Source organism: Balaenoptera acutorostrata, chromosome 17, assembly GCF_949987535.1.
Source record: "Balaenoptera acutorostrata chromosome 17, mBalAcu1.1, whole genome shotgun sequence".
NCBI lineage: Eukaryota > Metazoa > Chordata > Mammalia > Artiodactyla > Balaenopteridae > Balaenoptera > Balaenoptera acutorostrata.
This window is the reverse complement of record NC_080080.1, coordinates 67570596-67589543: the sequence shown is the minus strand read 5'-3', so window position 1 is coordinate 67589543 and position 18948 is coordinate 67570596. Positions and strand designations below refer to the sequence as shown.

At 39.2% G+C, this 18948-nt stretch overlaps 1 protein-coding gene across 7 annotated transcripts in view; it reads right to left on the bottom strand.

The window, feature by feature from the left end:
• NCOA2 (nuclear receptor coactivator 2) overlaps nucleotides 1-18948 on the bottom strand; it is a 275517-nt gene that overhangs the window by 24725 nt on the left and 231844 nt on the right. For 6 of the 7 annotated variants that reach the window (XR_009005784.1, XM_057531960.1, XM_057531961.1 and 3 more), the window contains exons 12-15: nucleotides 11870-12080; nucleotides 9332-9538; nucleotides 6065-6280; nucleotides 3424-3553 (exon numbers count right to left, since the gene is read on the bottom strand). Coding sequence is in view for 6 of the 7 variants with exons in the window: in XM_057531960.1 (XP_057387943.1) it covers nucleotides 3424-3553; nucleotides 6065-6280; nucleotides 9332-9538; nucleotides 11870-12080 (764 nt within the window). In the remaining variant the exon portion in view is untranslated. The remainder of the gene's footprint in view (nucleotides 1-3423; nucleotides 3554-6064; nucleotides 6281-9331; nucleotides 9539-11869; nucleotides 12081-18948) is intronic. The other variant, XM_057531965.1, reaches the window with a different exon arrangement.

Below are 18948 nucleotides of genomic sequence, written 5' to 3'. Positions count from 1 at the left end.
TCTGAGCTATGCAAAAGCATTTTATCCCAGGGTAATAAGAGTCACTATGAAATCTGTATTTTTTTTTTTTTAAACAAGAAGCTCTGGAAATATTCTACCCTTATAAAATTTCAGAAACCCTGCTTCCATCATTTGTGAATTTGATAAAAAGTATTTCATAATTTTAGACTAGAATAATCCCCAAAGGACAAAACGATCAGTCTGGAAGGTCCTCACTGAGCCTCCAACCCGAACCTTCTACATGTGAGCCTCAAGGCCGAATTCCTCCAGTTTGTTTTCTAACATGGTTACTGCCCAGAAAACATCGCCTGCATCATTTAAGCGCCCACACTGACTCCTGCTTAGGCTCCTAACTATCTCTCTGCCTCGGGGCTCTTCGCCCACCCAACTGGCCAAGCAGCACCATCACACAGGCCTCAAGGTCACCTGCGCGACGTCTGCTTCCAGTGCTTTGCTCAAAAACCATGGGATTATGCAAATAACATGACTGTGATACTGTCTTTGCAGGGAATAATGGAACAAGAACCATCTTTGAGCTAAAACTTGAGCAACACCTAAGCCCCCAGCAACAGGTGTGTTTTATCCTTGAGAGCTGGGGCACACCAGGCCACAGCCAAGTGAAAGAGCTGAGTGGAGCGTGCTGGACTGCACGGAGGAGAGTGGTGAGCGGGGACCCTCACCTCCAGCAGAGAACAATGCAAATTCCCTTGCAAGAAAAGTGTCTTCAACTTTAACCCCCGGCTGGATCATTGACAAAGATCAACGAGGAACTCCCAGTGAAAGATTACCAAAATACTCAGGGAAACAGGCCACCACGAGCAAGAGTCAATCACTGGATTTAGAACTGCAAGAAATCCAGAAATTGGAATTATCGAATCAAGAAATTTAGAAAGTAATGATGAATGTGACGTTTAATGATATAAAGATGGAATCACAAAAATAAGCAAACAGTAAGAGACTATGAAAAATAACCAGGCAAACAGAACTTTTAGAAATGAAAAATATAATTGGTTTAAACATAGCTAAAGAGATAATGAAATGAAATATAGATATGGATAAATTATCCCAAATGTAGTACAGAGAGACAGGGAGATGGAAAATACATGGGTTAAGAAATAAGGAGGGTAGAAGTTTTAAAAAATCTGATGTAGAAAGAGAAGATTAACGTTATGTCTTGCCAGAATCCCAGAAAGAAAGAATAGAGAAAATGGTGGAGGGGCAGTACATAAAGAGATAATGGCTACAATTCCAGAGCTGATGAATCCACAGATAAAATAAGCACAACATACACCAAATACCAAGCAGTATAAATAAATAAGTCCACACCTAGACACACTATAGTAAGACTACTGTATAGCAATTCTAAAAATATTTCAAAAGCAATTAGAAAAGATTACCTACAAAGAAACAAAAATGATTAGACTGATAATCAGAATCAAAAAAATTCAATCAAACTTGATCATATACCACTTCCTTTTTCAAAAAACTTCTTCAACGGCTTAATGAAAAAAGGCTGAGGGACTTCCCTGGTGGTCCAGTGGTTAAGACTCGCACTCCCCATGCAAGGGGCCTGGGTTCCATCCCTGGTCAGGGAACTAGATCCCGCATGCTGCAACTAAGAGTTTGCATACTGCAGCTAAAAAGATCCTGTGTGCCTCAGTGAAGGTCTTGCACGTGGCAACAAAGATCCTGTGTGCTGCAACTAAGACCCTGCACAGCTAAGTAAATAAATAAATATTAAAAAAAAAAGAAAGAAAGAAAGAAAAAAGGCTGAAGAAGAGTTTGGTATTTAAGATCCTCTATATATCTATTCTATTACTAATCTACTTTTCCAGCCAAATCTTTTTTTTTTTTTTGGCTGCGCCCCGTGGCATGCGGGATCTTAGTTCCCTGACCAGGGATCGAACCCACGCCCCTTGCACTGGAAGCATGGAGTCTTTTTTTTTTTTTTTTTTGAATATATCAGTATAGTTTATTTCTTTTATAAGAGGGAAGAAAAATACAGGAGGAAAAAAGTCAATAGCTGTGAATTGAATTCTCGAAGAAGAATCCGTGCAAAAATGACTGTCATCTCAACTGTGAGCTATGGCAACACTTTGAAAAAAAATCTTTGGTTTAGTTTTCTTTCCTATTAAGCATTAAAAATTAGTAAGATTTGGGCTTCCCTGGTGGCGCAGCGGTTGAGAATCTGCCTGCCAATGCAGGGGACACGGGTTCGAGCCCTGGTCTGGGAAGATCCCACATGCCGCGGAGCAACTAGGCCCGTGAGCCACAACTACTGAGCCTGCGCATCTGGAGCCTGTGCTCCACAACAAGAGAGGCCGCGACAGTGAGAGGCCCGCGCACCGCGATGAGGAGTGGCCCCCGCTCGCTGCAACTAGAGAAAGCCCTTGCACGGAAACGAAGACCCAACACAGCCATAAATAAATAAATTAATTAAAAAAAAAAACTGATAAAAGGCCAAATTTAAAAAAAAATTAGTAAGATTAAATTTTTATTAAATCATGGAAATTTAAGGTAAATACAATATATTTTCTTAAGCTGGAAAAAGAGGATTTGTGACTTTACTTGATACAAAATGAATGTATGCAACAGTGTTTTTAAATACAGCAAATTTAAGACCCCAATAATTTTCTGAATGATTTTGGAAAGTATACACAGGTCAAAACATTTTCTTATCTGAATATATTATAAAGGCTACTTGTTATGAAAATTTAAACATTCAGGCATTTATTTCACTGACACATTTTTGAATTATAGCACTTTGAATGCAACAGATGAAATGTGCATTTTTGCTCCATCATTTGCTAGTTTTCCTCCGGAAGCATGGAGTCTTAACCACTGGACCACCAGGGAAGTCCCTGGCCAAATCGTCTGATAATTTTATTTTTTTTTTAATGTGGTAAAATATATGTAACATAAAACTAGACTATTCTCTGTTACCCTAAACATACTGTGTTGCTTCTGTAACCTCCAGGACTCTGGTTATTCTGCTTTTGCCAGATGGACTGGCTTCCTGCCATCTCTGCCTCCTGAAATGATAACTTTACTCAAGACTCTGAAGCTTTCCCCAATCACCCCAATTGGATGATCCCTTGAAATATGGTTTATTTCTCTTAGGGCATTTATAGTACATACTAGCTCATATTACAGTTATTAATTAGTCGACATATTTTATTTTCCAACTAAATTATAACTTCTTTAAAGGCACGTGCTAGGTCAAACTGATTTTTGGATCCCCCCCACCCCGGCCCCCTGAACCCCTGTACTCCCAGTCCAGTAAATGATATAGTTTGAATACATGAAAACTGGTCAGGCACCAACTGTTCCAAAGGACCAGACTAACTTCTGGCCTAGGTCTGAGATAACTCACGGCACTCATGAACTCTACTCTCCGGGACCTCCTGAGTGCTTAGGACTCACCTGTTCTGGCTGGCAAACGGTGCCTGTTCTATCGGCAGGATACTTTCAGGCCAGGGGGCGGTCTGATTTGGAGGCGCTTGTTGTTGGCTATACTGAGGTCCCCCTATGTTCATCTCTAATTCAGATGGCCCTGAAATGAGAGAAAGAAACAATTCCAAAATCTTACAACTTGTAATAAGGGAAGTTATCTGTTTTGGGTATAGAATAGAAAGAGAATTATACAGTTTACAGAAAAAGACAGAAGCAATAACAATTAGGTGAAAATAATAAGAGAATTTCTGTTCTGAAATAGAAAAAAAGGCAAGAAATACCAAGGCTAATCACCCACTTTAGAGACTCTCTAGATCAGCAGTTCCAAAACTCTTGGACTTAGGAGTCTTTATATTCTTAAAGTACAGCTTTTGTGTATGTGGGTTATAGCTCACTGATATTTACTATATTGGAAATTAAAACTGGAAAAAGAAAAAATGATTATTAATTCATTTAAAAGTCATCATAATAAATCCACTATGTTAACATAAACAAGATTTTTTTCTTCCAGTCTTATTGAGATATAATTGACATACAGCACTACAGAAGTTTAAGGTGTACAGCGCGATGATTTGACTTACATACATCATGAAATAATTATCACAGCAAGTTTAGTGAACATCCATCATTTCAAATAGATACAAAATTTTTTTTCCTTGTGATGAGAACTTTCAAGTTCTGCTCTCTTGACAGCTTTCATATATAACACACAGCAGTGTTAGTTACATTGACCTTGTTGTAACGTTATGTCCCTAGAACTTACAACTGGGAGTCTGTGCCTTTGGACCGCCTGCCTGCATCCAATTTCCCCTCCGCCCACCTCCCCTCTGGTAACCACAAATCTGATCTCTTTTTCTATGACGTTGTTTGTTTGCAACATAAACAAGATTTTTTTAGCCAACTCTATTGTACGTCCATGACAGAATGAGGGTGAAGAAGGTACGTATTATCTTAGTATTATTATGAAAATAGTTTTGGCCTGGCAGACGCCCTAAAAGGGCATCGAGGTCCTGGACATACTTTTGAGAAGTGCTGGTCTGAGTAAAGGAGGAGCAGAAAGGTGGCCCAGACAACTTAGACGTGCTCTTTCTTAGAAGTTCTCTGTAGAGGATTAAAGCTAATGCATGATATGAGCTCTTTAATGATTTTATTATCACTATCTGTAGACCTGTTTTCCATGACAACAGATAATTTTGAGCTGTTGAGCTCACAGCTTTTTTGAGCTTATTAAAAATCAGAGAAATTCAGCTACACAGTGAAGCTCACAGAGCCATATTTCAAGCTCAAAAGCCAGGTGCCATTCAGAGAAGAAAGACTGAGGATAAATGAAATTTCTGGATATAAGGGATTTATGATGATGATTTTTAAATGAATGAATTAGCATTTTAAAAATTTCCCAGTTTATTTTTGCATGGAAATCTGGCCATTCTTAGCATTTTCATGTGAGCCTCAAATTATGTGAATTTATGTTTGGGAATCACACACTATTAATTTGAAGTACATTCTCTGTAGGAAGGCAACATGAATGTCATCTCAGAAACAATAAGCCAAAATGTGCTGAGCAATTAAACAACTAGAAAAGAAAACTGATGCTGGGGTAGGATGACCATTCTGCATTATCGCGTCACAACAATCCTGGCATCTTTCCATTAACGATTTAGCGCTTACTCACCGTGCACCATATCCAAGTATATGAAAAAGTACATGAACGTCAACTTATCTGAATTATGCTAATGTACAAGGTAAGAGGAAGGTTAGTATGTCAATGATTAAGAAAATCTTGAGGATGAGTTGCATTACTTTTTAAAAAAAATAATGGTTTTATTGAGATATAATTCACATACCATACAATTAGCCCGTGTAAAGTGTACGACTCCGTGGGTGTTAGTGTATCTGCAGGGTTGTAGAACCACCACAGTGATCAATTTTAGGACGTTGTCATTCCCCCCCAAAAGAAACCCCATGACCATTAGGAGTCACTCCCCATTCCCCCCATAGAGCCCCAGCCCTAGGAAACCACTAATCTACTTTCCTTCTCTACAGATTTGCCTATTCTGGACATTTCACATAAATGGTATCACACAGTGTATCAGATCATTAATTTTCATAACACGTGAACTGTATCCAAATAGAATTCTAGTGATCCCTACATTTTGTGAGATGCTGTCTAAGAGCCTGCACTTTCAGTGAGGAACTGGGAGAGTCTGGTTTAATAGTCTAGGGTAGTGGCCCAGGGGTCTGCATTTTAAGGTCCTGATGACCATGCAGAGTTAGGAACCACTGGTGCATCACTGAAATACTTCTTCAAAATACCATCTGTGTAACATTTATAGTGTTACAGTGCAATTCACTCCCTGCAAAAGCTGAAATTAGATAATTTAACGAAAATAAAACATCATAAGGGTAGCGGGTTCTCTTAAGTAACCGGAAAACCTGCAACTTTATGATCCTCTACAGAGTTCCAGCAAAATCCCACTTATGACAGCTTGACATGGGGGCATGACCTAAACCGCAAATTAGCAGCATGTCTTGACAGAACTTATGGAGCTGTTCCTCTCTTCTTCTAAGAAAGTATAAAAATGAAAAGCAAAGAGCACAGGAACTACCTTACCTATATTCATGACCTGAGGCTGAAGCATCTGTCTTTGGCCAGGCTGGCTGTTGGGTCTCATGGGGATGCTGGCGGTTGGGTTCCGAATCATACCTCCTTGGATCGGCCGGTTCATGGCACTGGTGGCAGCAGCACAGGTGACTCTCACAGCAGCGCTCTGAGGTGCCCATTCCCCAGATGGCAGGGTGGGCCGGGCAGCATTACTACCAATCATGCCTGCAGGCAAGCCAGAGAAAACGGAGATGCAGTGCCTGGCAACACAGTCAGCACGTATGAACACCAGACGATCTTACTCTGTATGAGACGCTCATGCTCAGTACACGGTTAGCCCAACAGCTCACCGGGCCCTCGCCGGGACAGACGTGGGCCCTTGGCTAAGAAATATGAGATGGCAATTACTACGAAGTTTTTCACAACACGGACTTGCCACTCTTTACAGTTCGGAAAAGCTGTTAAAATTGTTCCCATATGTACTTAGAAACAGGTGCTGTGGCATGTGGATAACCCCAACTTCCTTCCTCAGGAAGTGAATCACATTAGCTGATACACACGTCAATGCTCTACTTTCCAAAAGGGAGGTGAGGTTAAGAGGAACAAGGTAAAAACTGATAATCAATATTCTAATTAAAAACCCAAATCACAGAGAATATCCCATGAAGCCCCGGCCAGACTTTCAATCCCCAAATCCCTTTCTGAGCATTGTAATTTGTTAAGCTTCCAAGCTGACCAAAGCAGCCTCGGGAGCTGGGGGAATGACAGCGTCTTTCCACTCCAGTTCTTTGTGGCCAAGGCAAGGGAGCGCCAACCACTTCGGTGGACCTGGACCACCACATTCCTGGCGATATAGGTCTAGGCTGCGTCGGGACAGATTTGTAAAAACCCTTCTACACGTGAGATAGTAACAGCTCTGTGACCACACACACCAGTGAGAAGAGCACAACACTGCTGGGCAGATCACGTGTTTGCTCTCTCTGGCCTGGCCCCCGAGATGCTGGCAATGGCCAGACACGGGCTAAGACTTGATATCCTAAAGGGGAACAACCCCAAGTGAGGACCCTTCATTCTGAAGCGTTTACTAATGCATGTGTAACAGTCCTGCTTTCAGAGACATGGCTTGCTTTCATTTACTTTAATCATGATAAACAACTAAAAATAGGGTATTATTTCAGAAATGGAGAGAACATGTATTGTGGATAGTTTTTCACTGGTGAAATGAGAATGTGCTACATTCGGATGATTTAGAGTAAAGGGTAATTAGACTGAACAAGTTAGAACAATATCATGTTAATACATATTTTAAAAACCGTTTTAAGGCTAGGTTTGAATTATACAAAGATGTGGGAGAAAAGGCATTTTCTTTTTCAAAAAATCTATTATCTAATTAATATAACAAGATTATAGAAAGTATAGAAAGCAGGAGGGAAAATAATCCATAATTCGAAATATTAATGCAATTGTAACCGGGGTAGTCTCTTTCAGGTTTTTTTCATTTTTCTTTTTGAAACAAAGCACAGGCATTGTATGATCTTCATAGCCTGGATGCCAGTCATCTCCAGGCTGCCCAGATTTGAATATAGGTGTATCCCCAAATTCCTAAAGATTCCTCCAAGAACCCAGATCTTCTTGTATTCCAATAATAAGAAGCCACCTTTCATAAATCATTGGCTCCTTTTCTCTTATAGAATTTTACATAAGTCAATATTTTACTTATATAAATCAATACTTTATTGTAAAAATAATGTAAAACTAATATGGCATTGTTTCTGCGAATAAATAAATTAGTGATGTAGTCAGTGCCTGGCACATAGAGTAGGCACCTAATAAATACTTGCTGAATGAATAAACTATTTTAATACAACATTCTTCACATTTCCCATGAATTGCTTACCAACAGCAGAAAGTTAAAAAAGAAATCCATCTTTTCAATCCTTAGATTGAACTCTTATTTTCTGTTAACTATCCAAATGGCAATGTGTATACAGGGATTACAGACTAAGCTAAAAAAATACCAAGAATTAAAACCCATGAATATAAGTTCTTTTTATAATATCTGTTTCTTTCAATGCCTTTGTCTCCAGCGGTAAACTGTGAGCAGTTCTCCGTTAGAAAACTTAGCATCCTAAGGGTACAGGATACCATAGGGTACAGATACCACAGGGTACAGGACGTGGTGGTAATAGCCATCAGTGCTGCAGCAGTGATTCCTAGCCTGAACTGGGTGGAGGTTTGGGAGTACAGCTGCTGCTGTGACGGTGACTACCACTTAGGAATATGCATGGGCAACTTGGCAGACACCTTAAGTTACAGCAGGTCAGGGGCCAAACCAGATCACAGGCAACTTCACAGATCTTTAAAAATGGAGGCCCTGGATCAGCTACTCTTAGGCCAGGCATACTACTATGTAAAGTTCATTGTTTTTTTTTTTTTAAGTTTGTTATTTTTTTTTTTTTTTATAATTTTTTAAAATTTTGTCCTTTAAGTGACTATTTTCTTTTTATTTATTTATTTATTTATGGCTGTGTTGGGTCTTCGTTTCTGTGCGAGGGCTTTCTCTAGTTGCGGCAAGCGGGGACCACTCTTCATCGCGGTGCGCGGGCCTCTCACTATCGCGGCCTCTCTTGTTGCGGAGCACAGGCTCCAGACGCGCAGGCTCAGTAATTGTGGCTCACGGGCCCAGTTGCTCCGTGGCATGTGGGATCTTCCCAGACCAGGGCTAGAACCCGTGTCCCCTGCATTGGCAGGCAGATTCTCAACCACTGCGCCACCAGGGAAGCCCAAGTTTGTTATTTTTAATTAATGTTTTTTTTGGAATGAGAATTGCTATCGTTACGAGTATAAAAGTTTGGTTGAATTTTAAACCTTCATTCTGAAATTCGCCCAACACAAGTCATCAACTAACAGGAAGTTCTGGGGTTATCAGCAGATTATCACGACAAGCTAGCAACCACCAAATTATTTTCCACATATCACTACAATGTCTGGAATAGTAACTGGAATAGAAGTGAAATGAGCCTATGCCATAGGATTAATGATTAGAACCCTTGTAAAAACAATGATCACAGAATAAAAGGGTCAGCTTACTTGAATGCCTTCCGATGTTTCACATACCACGCTCGCAGTGAAAATTTGCAGAATTTAGTTACATTCAAATGTTAGTTTCTAGCATAAAAAATTTCACTTGAAAAATTCTACTAGTTTGATGTGGATGAAAACATCATTAAGTTAAATAACCCACCAATAAAGTTAACAGCACATTTGAGCCCTTACCTGTGCTACTGTTCCCTAAATTTCCTTGGTTTCCTATCATCCCTTGATTACCCATCATTCCTGGCTGAGGTATCACTGAGTAGGGACTACTGTTTCTGATTGGTGGGAAAGGTCCAGCACCAGTTGGGCTTTGCAATGTGATGTCAAGTGGTAAATTCTGGTTTGGCAATAACCTGCCCAGTTGCCCTGGTCGTGGGTTATTAAAAGCTAAGGAGAAAACAAATGAAAATTTAAGGTTAATATAGGATAATGGAAAACAGCAACACAAGTAGTGTCCAGGGAAAATGTCGTTTGTAAAATAACAAAGATATGCATGTCAGGGACCAACTGCTTATATAAAAGACAAATTCACAGACAAAAAAACATGTGGCGCAAAAACATAGACTTGCAATCTAATCAACAAGTCTCTAATTTAATTCTTGACAACCTTGCAAAACAAAAAAGAAGTAAAAGGAAAAAAAAGAAGATGTCTATTATTTGCTATATATTTTTCTCCCCAATATTAACTTCTAATATTCAACTGTATTTGTTAAGGAAACTACTAATATATTTTTTTCATATATTATTTGAATTTAGCAATATTGCTTTGTCACAGCTGTGAAGCCATAAACATCTCCTGCATATAGCACCAAACCCAGATACATGTGGTTTGGACATAAGACTATCATTTTTTAATTGGACTTTCCTAGGAATAAAATTAGGTTAAAAATGTCTACTCTCATTGAAAGTTAAAATCTTTAAATGTGTGAACTCTGGTACCTGAAGTTAGTATTGAAGATTTAGGGCCCTGTTAAGTCTTCTAAATATAGCTTCTTTAAATTCCAGATACATTTATATTTGAAAGGATTCTTATGGTTAGTTCACAAGAGTTTATTGTGCGGTAAGAACTACACCAGTGCACTATACTATCACACAGACAACCAGTGATTTGATAACAATGTTTCTACAAGAACAAAGATATTATAAATTACAATTCATAGAGCTAATATATTAAATAATATCAAGGACTTTATTTTCTCTGAATTATATAAACACAGTATGAAACAGAACATTTGAAACACGTTAACGTTCTTAACAATCAATAACAGAAATAAAATATTTAGAAGAATTAGGGTTTAAATGAAAAAGATGTACATGCTTAAGCTGACTTCCTCAGGTTTAGTTATCTGGTTACCATTCAGTAGTCTGAATACCATCAGGAGGTACAGATAGAGGAGAAACCATGAGTTTCCATGCAGTCCTCCATTAACTCCGCTGGGTCATGAGCATAAACCCGCTACTGTGTTTCTTACTCACTTCTCAACTCTCTAACTTTGTGATCTCTCATAGGCCATAAGCAACCCTCCGTTCCCTAAGAAGTAGGCACGTTTGACAGATAACAAACAAAAACTCTGTGTTGTTTTACCCTTTTCAGAATGATCACGAATCACTTTGAGAAAAGATCTATTAATCAAGAATATTTTGTGATTTGGTTGATGGTTGCCATTTCTGATTTGAGAACAGATGCTAAGCTTTGGGTCAAACTGTATTTGAAGAGGGAAAAATCATTCTGTTCACCAATTTAACACTGAAGAGGTTCTCTGTCTTTCTACAGATCATGTCCCTAGCGCAGGAAAGATATTTTCTTTTGCTCAAAACTATCGGACAACTTTAGCTAACTATCAAGTTTGTAAACTAAGTGTTCAAGGTGAAGAAAGACCTCATCTTAAACTTACAAAAATATAAAATAGGGAATTCCCTGGTGGTCCAGCGGTTAAGACTCTGAACTTCCACTGCAGGGGGCACAGGTTCGACCCCTGGTCGGGGAACTAAGATCCCACATGCTGCACGGTGCAGCCAAAAAAAAAAAAAAAAAACAAAACAGGGAACTGAGATCCTGCAAGCCGCACAGCGTGGCCAAATAAATAAATAAAATTAAAAAAAAAAGTAAGCGATAAAAAATGTCACTTATAAAACAGTCTAAGGTCTTCCAGCTGTATATCATACTAATTAAACTTAAGATGCACTTAGAAAACATTATATGATAAATTTCCATGTAAAATGGATATTTATATGAGGATTCCTAAGAGATAGGACAAGATATTTTTAATGTGTGTAGCCCTTTCATGTAGAATGAGAAAGTGTTTTGATAAAAAATTTTTAGTAGTATATTATTCCTGAAAAGTCAGCATAACTTTCTAAGTTTCTGTCTTTTAAGTATTCAGCCATATATTAAGACACAGAAAATCTATTTTAAACTCCATTTCTGAAGGCAGTAACTGAAATGAAGGGAAGTATGACAATCATCCGAAGAACTTTATCAATGCAGGTCAGTCTCACCCCGTGTTGATTATATTAACCACAAGCGCCTGCAGAAAGGCCATGTTTACTAGAATCCACCCTGAATACTGTTTTGAAGGGCTGGGACGGTAGGTGGTGCTATCTGACCATAAAAACCTTGAAGTGACTAAGCTGTTTGCGTCAGATTTTAATAACCCCTGTTTCTGATGGTGATAACATGGGAATTTCTTGGCATAACCATCAATATCTCATACTCACTGCTCTGTGAAATTCGCAACGCTGTTTTCTGGGCTCCAGCAGGTGTAACAGGGCTGCTCTCGGCTGTGAGTTGCATGAGGTCATTGATGATGGCTTGCTTGTCAACTGATCCAGCAGGGGCGCCTGGCCTCGTGTCTGGGAAAAGCTGTGGTAATTGACTATTCTGCAAATCATCCAAAATCTCCTCCAAGTTGTCCAGCTCACTGCCAGGCTGCGGTTAACAAACAGAAGAGTTTATCCAGTCCCAAGCGAAGAGTGGGCGCCCCAGGCCCGGTTTGCAGTTACAGACCTAACCGGTATAAGGCACCAGAGCCAAACACGAGATGCAGACACATGCGAACCTCAGGCCTAACAGTTAATTGATCATCTTTAAAAAAAATCAAATCAACAAAGGACAAATAATTTAGTCTCTTGCTCCTCAGTTTCCTCATCTGTGAAAAGAGAGGTGACTGAATTAGAAAGAAAGCTCTCTTCTAGCGCGGTGATTCACTGGCAATTTGTAAATTCCCCTTTATTTTATGCTAATAATTCAGTTAATTATGAGTATGTGTATTTCTCATTAACCATGGGTGTACTACGACTTACAGTCCTGGCCTAGGTTTTGTGCTTAACTCTTCTGAAGAAATAACAACAACGAAAAATTGGTGGAAAATATGATCCAAATTTACACGAAATCAGTATTTAGTAAATGGTCATTTCCTTTTAGAACTTTGTTTTTCTTTCTTTCTTTTTTTTTAAGAGCAAGGAGTGAAACGCACGAGGAGCTTGAAGTACCCATGAGCAGCTCAGCCCTGTCTTTTCCATTTGAGTCGTGTTTTTTTCCTGCTTACACTTTCAGTTTCGAATGACACTGGCTTTCTCAGTCACTCACCAGCTTTGGTGACAAATGCAGGGAAGCAGGATGAAAACATAGCAGCTATTAATTTGACTTTACAGAAGCCATAAAAATATTTCTTATGGCTTTTCCCTTTATTAAAAGAATTTCCTTTCAACTACCAACATTAAAATAATAAGGTACATATCACCACTATTTCACACCTAGTGCTTTTCTTCCAGAGAGCTCAACTGAATTTATATTCATTTAAGTAGAACCTATCTGTGTGCCAAGTATTTAAAATCAGACAGCGCCAACCACATAAGAAAATGGCTAAGTTAACTCCCAGGATTACTTTCTAGTGAAGAGAGTGATAAGAATGATTCTCCTGATGTGTAGGTGGAAAAACACAAGTTAGGCAACTTCCCCAAAGTCACTGGATGGACTTTGAATCCTTGACCATGTGACTAACCCTTTTGTCTACACTGGCAATTCAAATGAAAGCATTTACATCTGACATGAGGTATACTTAAAGCAGAATGGCTTACAGTTTTATTGTATACACTAGAAGCTGCACTTACTAAGGTTTTTGCAATTTATGGCAAATGTAAATCTATATAGGAAGTCTTTTTACTGGACATAATTTCTCAAGTTAGGAAGGATACAATGAAGTGATATTTTATTGGATTCTTTGTTCAGAGTCAACTAGCTTAGCGAGAACTTGGAGATCCATTTTCCAGGGAGATCCTAATGCACTGTTTGAGCAATTACAAGACCATTTTCTAGTTACATTTAGCCGCCCGTTTCTAACAAAAGAGGGAGGGATCAAACTTGGGAGAGCTACATCTTAGGTAAGGGTCAGGTTCCAAAGTTAGCATCCTAAAGTATAGACAGACACAGACAAAATGATCCTTAGAACGGCTCGGGAAGGAACCTTATTGTATGTCCCCTCCACCAAGGGCAACACAGCCAGTTTTCCCTCCAGAGTGAAAGCACATCACTGTTTCTTTGGCTGAGTCCGAAATGACGAAGTTTACGTGGGGGCCATTCCGCACTGAAAAAGCCTGTAGCTACATTTCCACACTACTGGAGCTTCAAGGGAACCAAAACCCAGTTAAGTCTCTTGAACGGTGGGAAAAACTGCTCACGTGACTTAACCATTTAATAGCTATCTCTCCTTTTTTTTTTCTTCTTCTGAATGTGTATGGACAATTTTGGGTAAGTTAAACATGTGTAAAGTGACTCCGTTGGAAAGCTATCGTTATCATGTTTTGCTGAATACGTAAGATACAAACATCAGTGTAATAAGCACTTGTTGCCCTCTGAGGACAGTGCCTGGAACATAGCAATGGACACTCAGTCAACCCGATGGGTTCCTTCAACTATTTTAACCGGTAATTTAAAACATTTCCCAGAATCAACTCAATTTCTCATAGAAATTCCTATCATTTCTATAATTTCTCAGAAAAAAGTTTCATAAAGATGGATAGGGACTTCCCTGGTGGCACAGTGGTTAAGAATCCGCCTGCCAATGCAGGGGACACGGGTTCGAGCCCTGGTCCGGGAAGATCCCACATGCCGCGGAGCAACTAAGCCCGTGCCCCATAACTATTGAGCCTGCGCTCCAGAGCTCATGAGCCACAACTACTGAAGCCCGTGAGCCCAGAGCCCGTGCTCCGCAACAAGAGAAGCCACCGCAATGAGAAGTCCGCGCACCGCAACGAAGAGTAGCCCCCGCTCACCGCAACTAGAGAAAGCCCGCGCGCAGCAACAAAGACCCAGTGCAGCCATAAATAAAAAAAAAAAAAAAAAAAAAAAAAAAAAAGATGGATAAATATCCTTATAGTTGTATCATGAAAATAGCTACAGAGGTATTAAGAGGTTCTAATAAACTGTGAAGTTTATTGCTGTCCTAGGAAACCAGGTTTCCCTACTACAGTAATGCTGCCTTGTGTAGAGTATTTTAAAATTCATTGTTTGTGGAGGGGTGAGAGGGTGGGCCGTAATAAGTAATAAGCTACTTCTTGAGAAAGCTTTGCAGATGCCTTGAATGAGAAACAGCCCAAATAAATAGGTTCATATAAACAATAATAAAAATAAAGTATATTATTTTCCTCAATGGATGCTCTTATATTTGCTCCCAATCCCAGACATGCATAAAAGAAAGCTTTTACAGGGCTTCCCTGGTGGCGCAGTGGTTGAGAGTCTGCCTGCCAATGCAGGGGACACGGGTTCGAGCCCTGGTCTGGGAAGATCCCACATGCCACGGAGCAACTAGGCCCGTGAGCCACAACTACTGAGCCCGCGCATCTGGAGCTTGTGCTCCTCAACAAGAGAGGCCGCGACAGTGAGAGGCCCGCGCACCACGATGAAGAGTGGCCCCCACTTGCCACAACTTGAGAAAGCCCACGCACAGAAACGAAGACCCAACACAGCCAAAAATAAATAAATAAATAAATAAATAATTTAAAAAAAAAAAAAAAAAAAGAAAGCTTTTACAATATAGATTAATAGTCTGGGTCTAGACTCCCACCTTTCCTTTTTACCTTTATTCTTTTCACACAAATAAAATGATACTTTAAACCATCTTGAATAGAAAAATAACTATCATAGTTTCAAAGAGTTCTAATGATAGGATTCACGATTCTTCCTTTGTGATGTACTCTTGTGTCGAATATGATGAGTTTAAAATAAGTCTAAAGTTAAGCTCTCTCTCTCTCTATACATAGCTATATAAAACATTAATATATTTGGATGGTTTAAACCTATTTATTGGTTCTTTATTTCAAATAATTAGATAATTTAAAATCCATGATTTTCCTTGATTTTTATTTTTAAAAAGCATATATTAAAACTGATTTTCAAATTTTAATCTTTGCCATTTCTAAGAGCTGATCAAATTCAACTGTGGATCAGTCTAGCTTTGACAAGTAACTAAACACTTATTTATCTTAATAAAGTCATGCAGGGACTTCTTGGTGTTATATTCAGAAGGAACTGGTTCTTTGGAGACCCTTCAACTATGGACAGTATAGTATATGAATTCATTCAGCTTACCATCAGAAAAATGCATTATGAAAATTTCCCCACTAGAGATAATATTGCTTTGCTTGTGTTTATTTCTTGTCAATATTTGGAGTATGCATTTAAATTAATCTAACTGTCTCAAATTTACTTGAAATGTTCTTTTTCAAGGAAAATATCTCTACACCTTTGGTTGCCTAGGAATAAAATTTGACGACTACGGGCATTTTCTTCTGTAGTCATGTAAGTCCTGGAAGGGGTGCATTTGATCACATGAAGTTTCTGATCAAACATTTCTGCCCCTAAGTAAGCTTTATTTCTCATCAAAAGTTCTTCTAGTTCCTATCTAGTTCCTTTCTTAGGCATGATTTCTTCACAAAACAAAAAGATTAATGCCTTCCTTGAAAACGCTTTGCCAAGATACTTCAAAGTTTTGCTTAGGCATCTCTTCGAATGCTCAAATTAGCCACATCAATTTGAAGAGTTGGTTTAAACTATTTCAGGCAGAAAATGAGTCAGAAAGATTTTTGTAAAAGTTCTACAAGATGAAAATTGGACTTGATTTCCGCAATTTTTTCTGGTTTTATGAATTTTTCATGTGTCAAATCAGTTTGTTTTCTGAAGGAAATATAAAGAACATACGTATTTTAATACATGTATTCTAATAAATTACAAAACAGTGTTTCCAAAATTTTTTTAAAAACTGTTCTTTTACCACATTTGCCTAACATAAAATTGCTTTAAAAAATGGCAACACAATTCTACCACACGTGGAGGGAAATTTTCAGGACACTACCAGTTTAAAATATGGTTTGCTTTTCTAATGGAGCCAAATAACAAGAAGAAATTCTTTACAGACTGTTTCTAAACCCTCATCGTAAGTGGCCCAGTAGCATTAAGAAAGAGCATAAGAGTACCATTTAGTTAGTATCATTTACACATGCTCCATTGTGTAAATGAGTATATAACTTAAAAGTCAGTGAACATATCGGAAATTTTTCTGTCGTCGTTTCCTGTTGGTTATGAAACGCTGTAGAAACAAATGTTGTTTAAATACTCTCTACCGAGTGAAGAATGCTATTTTAGGTATAACGGCACCATTGAAGTACTTCCTGCCCTTCATAAGTTAGCGATAGGTTAAACACACACTCGGATAATGGCTCTTTTCTGAGTCAAAATAACAAGACAGTCAACTGTGCAATTCAGGCTCGCTAACAGTTTAACTTACTGAATAAAAATGTGTTGTGTTCCCCTGAAGTGAAAGAAAAACCTTTGATAAATTTGTACAGAAGTCAATAGGAGATACAATCAACCTGTATTTGGGAAAAGTGAAGGAGGGCGGGAAGTGAAAGAATCCCTGTTTTTTTTTTTTTTTCTTAAAGTAAGTCATTCTAACTTTGATCTAAATTTAGGTAATGCATACTTCCTGTGGTAACCTTTTTTTTCAAGCTGCAGTGTTTTTGATGTTAAAATTGCTCTGAAGCAGTATTTTTTTGGTGGAGTTTTAAATGGGAATAGATGGACGGTAAAACCAGGAACTGGGTTTCATTAAGAAAAAAAATACTGCGTGTATGGGTGAGTGTGAGTGTGTGTGTGTGTGTCCACCCAAAATGACAGGTTTGTGCTGATAACACTCTGTGCTTTAAGTTCCCAAAGTGAGATAATGTTGATCAGAAAAAACGTTCTTTTAAATACCAATCAGAAACGTGCAAGTGACTCAAGGACTTTAAAAAAACAAACAGAACTTCTTCTTTGTCAGTTTCTTGTATGAAGTTAGTGTAATCATATAGGTAAACACAGAAATGCCAAACAGCACCCTCCTTCCCTGACCATCTAAGTCCCCAGGGCCTCAGGCCTGGGATAGAAATAAATTCTGTTTACGGAGCGGGGGACCAGCCACTTAGCCACTAAGCCAAGGGGGACCTCATGAGTCATCATCTTGCCCTCTAGCATGTGTCAAGAGACCTGAGTGACAGTATCTCTGCCTGCCACTCTGAACTGCCACTAGCTCTGCGTATTCTAATCTAGTAAACCTCAAAAGATTAAAACATCTACAGCTGTCAATATGCTTTTACACTACACTTTATCCAAGATATTGTTATTAACTTTCCGCTGAGCCCCCGGGTCCCCCCACGCAATGATCTTACAGCATCACAGAGTAGCTGGTGTAGAGAACTCAGCACTAACATCTAAGTTTAAGGATTCATCCTCACCAAAGGTGTTTACACAATTACGCTGTTTCCCTCATGAAGGGCACAGGGAATGGTAGCAGCTGTCCAGACATCAAAGTGAAAGACAGACAGGAAGCTGCGTGCTCGGGACCTGGAAGGAGGCCGGCTGTCCAAGCACGCCTGGCCTCGGCCCCTCCGATCTGTGCTCTCCACCCCAGAGCTGCTGCTCAGTCAGCCTCCACCCGGGAGGTCCAAGGTGACGGCCAGGGGTGCTCCTCTCTCGTCTCCCCATGCACACCTACCTAGTCCCTGAAGACAGCGACACCTAGAACGTCCACTTGTAAAACAAGTTTCAAGGCCATATCAGTGAACCGTTTTAAGTAGAGAGGCCTGTGCAGCTTCTTCACTTCTTAACCCATCACGACTTAAGGCAGCGCTCAGGGACGGCAGGGTTGATGAAGTCTTGGATCTTTACCCCACCGGTCGTTGATTCCCCAGAAAACCCCTTATGCCAAGTCATTATTGTCAGCAATAAATCATTTTTTTTTTTTAAATAGGAAAATTTTAAACAGTTTGCATTTTCCCTCTGTGATGTCACTACCTCAGAGTGTCATCAAGAATGACTCTGAATATCACTTTAGCTATCCTTGACTTTCTTAGGAAATTAATTTTTCACGTAAGAACAACAGATAACGCAACCTATTATTTCAGTTTTGCACTTATATTGGATGGTTCCACTCTACCAACATCAAGGCCAACTTTACCTCCCCTCTACTCTCCATTTCCCCTTAAATACTTTTTATACCGACGGTCTAAGAAATTCTTCAGCGTTAAGCAGAAGTCGTGACTGAGAATAAAGAGAGGTAGAATGATCTTCATTGAGTCTGAAAAGCAGTCAGACTCTGCTCTTAAAAAGGGAAAGGCAAGTAAAAAATAATTAAGTCTGTCCTGACAAAGCCCACTTTTGAGGAAGTGATTATCTCCAATTTAGGTATCTTCTAATAACAGGGGTCAGTAAACCCCAGCTGGCCTGTGGGCTAAATCCTGCCCACCACCTGTTTTTGTATGGC